This window comes from Chaetomium globosum, genomic scaffold (genome assembly GCF_000143365.1).
Source record: "Chaetomium globosum CBS 148.51 scaffold_3 genomic scaffold, whole genome shotgun sequence".
Classification (NCBI taxonomy): domain Eukaryota; kingdom Fungi; phylum Ascomycota; class Sordariomycetes; order Sordariales; family Chaetomiaceae; genus Chaetomium; species Chaetomium globosum.
The window spans coordinates 613,074-623,711 of NT_165978.1; the positions used below are offsets into that span (position 1 = coordinate 613,074).

Below are 10,638 nucleotides of genomic sequence, written 5' to 3' on the forward strand. Positions count from 1 at the left end.
GAAAACAGTGACGCAAGTAAAAAAAGAAATATACAACCCTCTTAGAGATGGGTCACGGCCTGCGTCAAGACGCTTAGCAGCGTAGCCGCGGCACCGCTAACGCCAATGGCACCAGCAGCATCCTTCAGGGCCGTTTTCCTCGAAGGCCGGTCATCTTCTCCGCGTCCTCTTTGGTCACGGTCGCGGTCACGATCACGATCATGATCACGATCTCTGTCCCTCTCTCTATCCCTATCGCGGTTCCGATCCCGGTTTCGATCACGGTCTCGATCTCGGTCTCTGTCTCGGTCCCTTTCCGAATGGCGTCTTGTCGAGCGGTGGTCGGCATCCCGGTCTCTCTCGCGGTCCCTTTCGCAGTCTCTCTCCTTGTCTCGTTCCCCATCAGCCCCGTGTGACCTATCCGTTGACCTCTCCCGGGACCTATCCCACCTCGGCCTCTCCCTATCCCGCTCCCTGTCCCGGGGCCGGTCCCGGTCCCGTTCCCGGTCGCGATGGCGGTCCGAATACTGCGCCGGCGAGATCTCCCTCGGTCCGCTGCGGTCGAATCGCACATGATTCGGGTTCTTGTTCTTCAGTATCGGCTTCGGCGGCACTGTGCTCGAGGGCGAGAGGCTGTCGCCATTGACGCTCGCTGGCGGGGACACGATGATTGGATAGATCTTGGATCCCTTTTCATCATCTTCGCTATCGAGGTGCTTGTCCCGATTTGGGATGTAGTCCTTTGGTGTGTATCGGTTGCGGTCGTGAGCCCGTGGGACTCCCCCGCGACGGGTTCCGCCGTCCTCGTTGTCGCTCTCGCTAGCATCGAAAAGCGCATCTGACCCGTTGTCTCTCGCCAACCCCTTGCCGCCACTGCCGCCGCCACCTCTCTTTCTATAGTGGTCACCGTACGTTTCCTGGCGGGCCCGGTTCTCGGCATCGGCAGCTCTGGCTGCGGGGGAGCTCCTCGCGTTGCGCACCTCGAAACTCTTTCGCGCGTACTCCTCGATTTGCTCGCGCGTCAAGATGCCAAGCACAGCGACGAAGCTGGGGCGGGCTTCGTACCGCACGCCTGCCTTCTCTAGTACTTCGGGAGACACCAGTTTGCGGTCAATTTTGGTCCAAGTGGCGTCCAAGGGGATGGTCTGGCCCTTGCTGTCTGGAGCGAGGTGGCTCTGTTGCCGTGCCGGAGGTTGGTACTGCTGCATGCCATTATCGGCGGCGGGAGCCGAGGCTGGCAGCGTCGCGAGATCCCAAACAGCATCTGAGGCGGAAGTAGTCAAACTGCTGCCGTAGGGAGGCGGCGGCGAGCCTGGGGATAAGCCGCTCGAGTAGGGAGGAGGAGGTACTACTACCGGTTGCCCATCACGGCCAGGCGCGACAGCACCCGGGATTGGTAACGGTTGAGCTCCCGGCGGTAGGTATCTCGTGTTTGGGGACGTGCCCGGTGAGATGAAATAAAATGGGGAGCGAGTAGGCGACAAGAGGGAGGCGCCCACAGCCGTGAGGGCAGCGACCTTTCCGGTCGAATAACGATCAAAAGCCATGAGTTCTCTAGTCGATATTAGAGCCGTGCTAGATGTCGGGCTGTGTTCGGTTTCAGACAACTTGGACGAGGTGGACTGCTCAAAGCTCAGCTGGGGAAGGGCGGGAGAAGCTGGCTGGGGGTAAAGGGGTGTATGATCAGCCTGTTCAGACGTCGGTACGCGCCGCCGCCCCCCATTGCCGGGAAGGCCGGTGTCCGGATTGGGCTTCGACTCTCCATCACGAATTGGGTACGACGCAGATGCGCCAGTCATTGGTGGTTGAGCATCCCACTCAAGCAACCCGCGAACCGATGGCGGTGTACCGCCACCAAGCGGTTGGTGAGACTCAAGCTCGCGAATGTATGCACGAAGGACGTCCTGTAGCACGTGAGTTAGCTCATGCCATGGCTAATATTTGGCGCCATATGCGGTGGGAAAGGGGCCGTGGCGCCTACCTTATTTTTGCGCAACACTTCAGGCGAAAAGCCCTCCCGCTCCAGCTCAGTCTTGAAACTGCGCCATAGCTCATCTTCATCCGCCTCTATGGGTGAGCGGTCCTTCTGTTGGGCAAACAAACGGTTGGCGACAGCATCCACCTTGTTTTTGATCTCATCCATTTGTTGGTCGTTGACGTTCTCAGGGGCAGGTTGTGGTTTCCCAGGGTTGTGTAGCTGAACGGTGTCAAGAAAGATATCGATCTTCATGGCCTGGGAAACAACATCTCCTCGAATGAGATCGATCTTGCGGGCCGTATCTGACAGGTCCGAGTCCCTTCTTGTTCCTCCCGTTGAGGCAAGTTCCCTGTGCTTCTCGAGGACTGTGCTGACCTGCCTTAGAGCAAAATCACTATCTTCGATGAGAGGTCTTAGCTGCCTCGTGTAAACGGAGGCTTGTGTCACGCCACCGACAGAATCTGACTGGTCGTGAAGGGGCGAGTCGTGGTCTTGGGCTTCGTCGTCGAGGTGCTTCAGTTTGGTGTGTAGGTTGTGGATGGCTATTGCCAAGTCGACAAAATCGGTGCCAGCATCGCGAGTGCGTCGATACAGCTGCCGAGCGAAGGCATCGACGGACTCGATGCTGGGGGCGTCGTCTGTTTTTGTCATGAGTGAATCACTGGGGGGCTTCACACCAGATCGGAGTGCTCCGTCTCTCCCTCGAGAGAGGCGCGGTGCCAAGCGAGTTTCAGTCAAGTAGGGTGTGTGGTAGATACGGAAGGAAGAGGCTGAATCGTCAGCACGGTGGCAGACTCGGTCGCCGGTTGCTACCAAGTACTAGGCTTAGTTGAGTCAAAGGATGACAGTGTGGGGCGCAGCAACAAATGCGAGCAGCAACCTAACTAAGTCTCCAAGCGGCAAGAGAGACGAGAGGCAAGACAACTTGAAGAAAGCTTCGGATAAATGAAGTCGCCCAAGTTGTCAAGTCAGGAAGGAACGATCACCTGGCGTTCTGTCAGGCTCGATATCGCTGACGAATCGCGAACAAGATCGACCGTGTTTCCCGAAAGGGTGTCCATTGGGTTGGCACACACACACACCCAAGCCAGCATTCCAGCATGTCATCAAAACATGTGGCACTAGCGCCGCCGAGCACTCCTCACGAGGTTCAACATGGGGCAACCTACCCCATCCCGAGATCGCAGCATCAATAACTCTCGGTATGTACACCCTGGACCAACAACCAAACCCCAGGGCGAATGCAACGCAGAGGCACAGGTCTCAACCCATGGTGAAGCGAGAAGATTTATACTAACCAATAGTAAATATTTCCATCATCTAGAACTGATTCACAGGCTCGCGAAGTTCGGCAAGGGAGAAAAGATGGCGGCAGCCCAAACGAGCTGGGAGGTGTGGTGTGGGCTCGTAGTGGGACAAGGCAAGACACGAGAGCCCAAGTGACGTCTGTCGGTTACAGCGCCTGCAGATCGAGCGGCAACCAGTGAGCCAGTTTGCCAGTCTTCCATCCCAGTCAGTCACCGGCGGGGCCTGTTTTAGGGCTGGCGAATGACAGCTTTCGTTGTCTCGCACCCCAGCAATTTCGCCGATGACGTCCAACCGCCAGCTGCCTGCAAGCAGGGTGGTGGCGAGCATCAAACTTCTCCAGGGTCTTCTGCAGGCCAGCTGCGCCTGTGAGCCAGGACGTTCATTCGCCTGATCTTGCCGGGTTCGTCCAAACTTCCTACCATCTTCAGGGTCGCTTTTCGTTTCCTCGGTACTAGGCCGCAGAAACGGCCTCGAAGACGCCAGAAAATATAACTAAAATTAGTCTAAATCCAGGACACATCCCACGGCAGGCATTTGTCAATTTTTGAGAGTTTTGATACATCTGTTTCAAAGGTGGCAAACCGGCACTTGTCATGGACAGGTCGTATCGAATCTGCGCAAGATCTTGCCTCAATGGAGATGCCGATGGGCTCGGCAGTGCAGCCCAACATTTGCTGCTGTGCTCCAGTCCAGTCCAGTCGGAATGGGGAAGAGAGGCCAAGGCCGAATTCCCCAAGCCCTGACCGGCACGATTTTCTCAGAGAATCTGACAGCTCAAGAAGGCAAGATTCGTGCGTGCCCAGTCACCACTCACCCAGGATGGTCGAGCGAGGCTGTGAAGGCGGGGCGCCCCGTCGTTCTCAACTTGGCATTTCCGGTGCCGCTTCTAGAATCTCTGCCGTGTCTGAGATCGCCGGCCTCCACGTTACGTTCGGCGCACGCCCTGGGGAGTCTCGGAGTGCACCCAGTCCGATTTGTTTCCACCGTGAGTCACCTCGCCCGGACCCCATTGGGGAAGAAGTGGAAGAGAATGGCGGAATACTGGGAAATGGGTGAGGCCATCTTATGCCTTGTGTGAGGGAGCAGGCAGGATTGGTGTGGGTGGTGGCAGGTTTGCCCTCTGAAAAAGACCACCAGAGCGAGAAAGATGGTTACATTGAATAAGAGCTGCAGGTGAGTTCAAAAGAGGGTCCCTCGGGCCCCAGGTTGAGACGCGTTTTGGGGGTTATGTATGTGCAGACATACGTATATATCCGCTGTGTAACTGGCCGCACCTGGATCAAGGAATGCGGGGAGCCTCGACTCCTCGATTCGGAATGTGATGCCGATACCGATGAGGCTCAAACAAGCCGTCGCCCCCATAAGCATCACATAGCCGCCCTTTCCGCTCATTTGACTCACTAAACATGGAAATAATCACAGCATTGCATACGCTATCCACAGCCAAGGCAATCCAACATGCATTACATCAAGTCTCCCTCCCCAACCGCAATCCTTGTTCGACAAGCTCAGCGGGCTTCCTGAACGACAGTGGCGCCAGCTCCACCCTGCAGTGTCTCCTCCGATATCCGATGCACCGAGTAGATTCCCCGCTTCTTGCTAACAAAGTGACCAACCTGTCTGCTACTCCGAGGGACGATTTCGCCGCCTGACCTGACCCTCTCCGTGGAAACGCGGGTGTCTGTCTTGAGCCCCAGCGGAAGTTCCTCGGAAATGGGCAGAGATACCGTCTTGGCCTTAGCCGAGCCCACAAGTGCTTTCCTCGCCCTTTTTGCGTAGCTGACTGCCTCCGCTAGAGCCCCTTGCAGATGCACGGCCTCCATGATGCCTTCCAGGGCCACACTGACTTCGGCCTGGAACTGGCTAAAGAAATCGGCCGAGTCCTCTTGGCTGCGTGAGCTTGCGAGCATGGTATCCGAAGCCATCCATCCACCCAGGCCCACGGAGTCGATACATCTAGACATGAGATCTGCGATGAGCTGGATGCTCCCATCAGGAGGCGCTTCGATTTCACTCTGGTCGACTCCAGTGCGGTCGAGATAGCGTGTAGTCCAGCCGTCCTTAATGAGCTCAGCCCGCAACACATTCATCAAACCGATAGTCTCCTCAGGTTTGAAGAGACGGCGAAGGCTCTGGACCGTCGCCACCGCGGGACACGCTGCCAATTTGCTAAAAGCAATCCCCAAGCCTCTTGTCCGGTGCCCGCCCAAGTAGTGTTCCGTGATTTGTAACTCCTCCTCCGCTCGATCCAACTCCATGGTGATTGCTTCATTCTCTTGCGCGTGTGGCTCTTCGCCGTTCTCTGTGAGCCGCATCAAAATCTTGGAGGAATCCTCGAACAAACCCAGGCTCCGGAGCAGAAGTTTGATGGAAGACACCAGCTCCGTCGATCCAAGCTGCGTCCCTGATAGGTACCCTAAAAGGAGCTGCATCGTAGGATCGGCCTCAGCTAACAGAACGGGAATTTCCGTCCCGATGATGTCTTCGGCCTCATTCACTTCACGAACCTCGTCCCTAAATGCCGATTTGATGTTTGGTGTCGACAGGTGTCCAGCATCCACAAGATAACTGAGGACGTTGCTGTCTGGGAGGCGACATGCCAACCGTGAGGCGTTTGAGTCATAGCTCTGTTCGTTCCAAGTAAAGGTTTTGTTGATGGCATAGAAGACCCAACGCCTATCAACGCGCGGATACTCAGCCCTTGACGAGGGCCATACCCATTCCGAGAGGTGAGTCGGGGAAGCAGTTCCATTCGTCAGCGCTCCTTTCTCAACCTCAGGCTCGCCTGACTTGATAGGGACCTTGAAAGCTTCTGCTAAGAGCTCTTCCCAAGAGCGGAGGTCGTTATTGTGAAGAAGCTCGTCTGCCTGTACGGATTTGCTTTGCCATTCCGGCCACGATGCCTCTGCCGAACCAAACCCAGGCTCCGCGAGGACGGCAGAAGCGGGATGGTCCGCCCGAGCTCGCTTTTGATCAGAGACATCTCGAGAAATGCCGCGACGAATCGCATCTGTCAGCAAACCTTCTGCGCGACGCTTCGTGGTCCGGTTCTTCGGCGCTTCAATTTGGACCGCGGCGAGGTTCGATCCACGGAGACAGACGGCGATCTCCCGACTCGCGAGATAGGTAACGAACTCGAATGCCCCAGCCGCATCTTCTGGTGCCTCGGCATCGGCGGGGGTGCTGGCCTGGAGCGACCGGTAGATCGGGTTGTAGACCGAGAAGCCATCAGCTGATGCTGTAAGGACGGATGTCTTCGATAATCGAAGGAACGAGGTTAGGCCTGAGACTTGCAGCTTGTTTTCGAGTCGGGGTATGCCATTGTTGAAACCGTATGTGGTGATCGTGCCCCCAGATAGCGTTTGTAGCGTTCCGGATCTGACGTCGAGCTGGTATCTGGCGCAATCTACTTCGACCGGAAGAGGAGCAGCAAACACCGAAATGAGACGCTCGTTGCTCGTCTGCTGTGCCTCCCTTTCCGAGGGCAATGCCAGGACGTGCAAGTGCCGCCTCTGGGACAATTTGTCCGAGGTGATTACGATTAGGAAATCTGGGTTGAAGCCATCGCGGTGAATCTTCTCCTGGAAGACGCCAAACAATTCGTTCCTACCATCAAAAAGTCCATCAACTACGTCGGCCGCCAACGTAGGCTGAGCGAAGTCAACACGAAGCTCCGACTTCGAACCCGCAAGGAGTTCTTTAGATAGCGCCGACGACGACACCTGCCACCGCTCCTCGAGTGTCTCCCCATTCAAACACAAAATCGTGCCATCAGCAGCCAAGACAACCAGGTCGTGATCGGAGGATTCGTCGCTCGCGAGGTTTGTTTTCGAACTCCGGGGTGAGCTGGCGAAAAGGTTGACAATGGGCGCATCGCAGCGGAGAGCATGAGAAACCGGGATCGCTGTTGTCGTGCCCGCCCCGGAGGTCTCCTCTTTGAATAGCTTAATCTCCCGCTTCGAGGAAGAAGAGGATGCGTCGCTCGTCAAAAGCGAAACGTAGGTGTAACGTGTAGCCGTCTTGGACGATGCCGGCCGCCAACGAAGGGAATACGGCGCGCAGGTGAAGACGGACTGAGGTGAAATCAGGTAGGATGTGACAGCTTGGGAGGAGATGATCTAGAATAAATCAGCACAAGGATATAAGATCTGGCGTCTCCAGGGTTCTAACATCGTATATGTATACGGCAACGCCGTCAATCGCTACGGCGAGCTCCGTCCTTTTGCGCCGCTTATCGTCTTGTTTCTGACCAAACACATCTCCCGCGAGATAGCGACCCAAGCCATCTGAGCCATTGAGCGGGCGCGGAAGTGCCTGAAGCACGTATGGCGTGTGAATTTGAAGTTTTGCCGCCATTTTGAGTCCACCGGGGCTGCGGATTGACGAGGTTGTAGGCTGTCAAGGCGAATGCATCGCCATAGGTTGTCGCGCAGCTTCGTTTGACAAAAAAAAGAGGCAGCTCCATCGCAAAAAAATAAGTGGGGTCGCGATTGGGGGGGTGTGATAGTGGGCTTATCGGCAGAGCCGGCCTATCTTTCATCCAAACCCCGACGCTCCACAGCGCGGCTGGACCGTGCCGTTAAAGTTGGGGCCTTGAAGTTGGGCAACTTAGCGAGCGCGCCAGTTCAATTGACGGAAGCGCGACGCGCGAGTCGGCAACGCGTACCTGGAAGAGAGCCGCTCGACAGCAGCTTCACGTTGCCACTGAACAACGACGCCTTCCGCCCTTTCTTTCTCATTCCTTTCCATAACCACTCCTAGGGGCCCACGGCGTTTATTTGATACATTATATATGACGTTCTTCCATTTTTCCCCAGCATGATAACCCCCAGTCACATTCTTGCCCCGGCCTAGCCCATTCTCTCAGCACCGCTGTTCGCCGTCAGTCCAACCTCTCCATCTTTCCACATTTAGCTGCAATTCTTGAATTGCATTGTAGAATTAGCCAAACAAAAACTAATCAACTTACCCTTATAGTTCGGGGTGCTCCTCGCGAATGGGTCCTGTCGAGGCCCTCATCATGAACGAAAATGCCCCGGCAACCGACTCGGCGACTCGGCGACCGGTGCACCCGTTCTTCGCCCAAAATCGCTCGACCACACCCGTAGCGGAGAAACCTGCTGTCAACGATGCGCCCAATTTACATGACAACAGCCTCGTCTTCCCATCCAACACGACTGTAGGTGGCGAGACAGGAAAAGATGTCACAGATGACATAGCAGCGAGGAGCGGCAGACGGCGCAAGGCCGACGACGAATTGAATGTGGAATATATGCCGAGAAAAGCTCGACCGATCAAGCGGACGAGAAACTCGGCTGGGGCCGGAGATATCGAGAAGCATTTCATCAAACTCGACAGCGGGGCTGGAGGCGAAAACAGGAGCGGCCCTGGCAGTTCTGGTGCCGATGTATCTGCGGAAAGCACCAAACTCTCAGCACACGCCGCGATGGAAGGATGCCATGGCATCGGCAACGGCTTCGAGGCGTGGCCATCTCCAAACGAACAACCCATCGCTGCGAAGGATAGTGGTGTTTTTGAACCGGCTGCGCCCCAAGCCGCGACAGCTAATTCAGCCAAACCGAAGAAGATGTTGCAATTTAACCCCAAGACTGGGACGATTGGGTCGCCCCCAAAACCGAAGGAGGTTCGAGTTCCTGCACCAGAAGCCGAAATCGGGAAAAAGGTGGCTAGCAGACGTGGGAGAAAGCGGGCTTCAAAAATCGTGCGTATCACCTACGGAGCCGATCAAAAAGCTCGCGCCAGGCTGGGTGAGATGATCAATGCGATCCTCGATGGGAAAGCACAAGATCCCAGAGCCAGTGCCCAGCCACCACCCACATCCAACAACGAAAAACAGTTGCCGAAGACAACAGAGACGCTCGCACCAAAATCCGCGAATGCCACGACCCATCCCTTCTTCCTGGGACAATCCAAAATAAGCGATCCAGCTGCTGCCGATTCCAAGCCCAAGAAACGCAGTTCGTCCCCGGCCAGCGCCCGTACGAAGCACTACTGCGCGACGCCGTGCTCCCCGAGAAAGCCCCGTGTGGGGCCCGCCTCAAAGGTTCCCCTGCCTCAGTTTGGCGTCAAAAGCTTAGGGTTGAAGTTTCCGGGCGCAAAACTACCAGCATGGCCATGGCAAGGGATGGTACACGTCCGAGGTGATGAAAACGAAATCCCAGGCGTAGGAACCGATACCCTACCTCTTGCTTTCCGGAAATCGAAAGGGAATGCAGTCAAGATGTTGCCGAGCGAGTCTGTCATCAACCTCGTTGCCGACTCGATGCAGCTCTCATCCATGGCTAAGGCTGTGAAAAACATCGACACGGATAATTTTATCCCTCCACCTCCCGAACTCCGTCTCCCACAGAAACACTTTGAAAGCGGAAGCAAGCTCCAGTCGCGAATCCTCCCCGAGCTCAGGACTTTCCAACCCTCCCTCCAAACTACCCAAGACACCTATGGCAGCATGCATGCTCCCCCACAACTAGCCCGTCTCTTCGCTTCCATCTCTTCATCTCTATCGGCATTTGACATGTCCCAATACGAGATGTCCAACTGGGTGCAGAAATATGCTCCGATAACCGCCACCGAAGTGCTCCAACCGGGACGGGAGATCTTTTTCTTGCGAGACTGGCTTCAGGTGTTGATGGTACAGGCAGTAGACACCGGTTCGGCAGTCGACATTGACAAGGCAAAGGCTGGGTCAAAATCTAAGTCCGCGGGGACTGGAAAGAAGAAGCGAAGAAAGAAACTCGATGGTTTTATTGTTTCCAGTGAAGACGAAAGCTACGAGTGGTATGACGAGTCTGAGGACGAGGCTGACTGGGCTCCTAGCGGGAGCCGGGGCATACTCCGTAAAACCGTCATTCGTTCCGGCAACCGGGCGAGAGGCAGAGGCGGCGATAAAACCGCGAATGCGTTGGTTATCAGCGGTCCTCGAGGATGCGGCAAGACTGCCGCAGTGTACGCCGTGGCCAAAGAACTGGACTTTGAGGTCTTTGAGATCAATGCCAGCAGTCGGCGAAACGGAAAAGATGTATTGGAGAAGATTGGAGATATGACAAGGAATCACCACGTTCAACAGCATCAGTCCTCCGAGGGGCCGGACAACCAAGAAGTTGCAATCGAGGACGATACGGCCAAGAACATCAAATCCGGCAAGCAACCAACTATGAATGCTTTCTTTGCCGCCAAACCAAAAGAGTCCAAATCCAAGCAGTCAGCAAAAATTCCGGCGAAAACCAAGCAAAGCGAAGCAAAGAAGGAGCCCGCCAAAGTTCAGCGTCAGTCGCTAATTCTTCTCGAAGAGGTGGACATTCTTTACGAGGAGGATAAACAATTCTGGACCACACTTGTCGGCCTGATCGCAC

At 55.8% G+C, this 10,638-nt stretch overlaps 4 protein-coding genes across 4 annotated transcripts in view; 2 read left to right on the plus strand and 2 right to left on the minus strand.

Moving 5' to 3' along the window:
* Positions 1 to 41: 41 nt before the first annotated feature.
* On the minus strand, positions 42 to 2,608 carry CHGG_05479 (uncharacterized protein; the record flags this gene model as incomplete). Its single annotated transcript, XM_001221573.1, has 2 exons — positions 42 to 1,883; positions 1,961 to 2,608. 2 exons carry the CDS (start codon positions 2,606 to 2,608, stop codon positions 42 to 44), a joined length of 2,490 nt encoding a protein of 829 aa, XP_001221574.1.
* A 504-nt stretch (positions 2,609 to 3,112) lies between these two features.
* Positions 3,113 to 3,634, plus strand: CHGG_05480 (uncharacterized protein; the record flags this gene model as incomplete). Its single annotated transcript, XM_001221574.1, has 3 exons — positions 3,113 to 3,159; positions 3,282 to 3,440; positions 3,535 to 3,634. The coding sequence occupies 3 exons, from the start codon at positions 3,113 to 3,115 to the stop codon at positions 3,632 to 3,634; spliced, it is 306 nt and encodes a 101-aa protein (XP_001221575.1).
* A 1,139-nt stretch (positions 3,635 to 4,773) lies between these two features.
* CHGG_05481 (uncharacterized protein) lies at positions 4,774 to 7,621 on the minus strand (the record flags this gene model as incomplete). Its single annotated transcript, XM_001221575.1, has 2 exons — positions 4,774 to 7,383; positions 7,436 to 7,621. 2 exons carry the CDS (start codon positions 7,619 to 7,621, stop codon positions 4,774 to 4,776), a joined length of 2,796 nt encoding a protein of 931 aa, XP_001221576.1.
* Positions 7,622 to 8,285: 664 nt separating this feature from the next.
* Positions 8,286 to 10,638, plus strand: part of CHGG_05482 (uncharacterized protein) — a gene marked incomplete at both ends in the record, with an annotated part of 4,012 nt that continues 1,659 nt past the window's right edge. The window contains one exon of the mRNA XM_001221576.1: positions 8,286 to 10,551. Within this exon, the coding sequence (XP_001221577.1) occupies positions 8,286 to 10,551 (2,266 nt within the window). The remainder of the gene's footprint in view (positions 10,552 to 10,638) is intronic.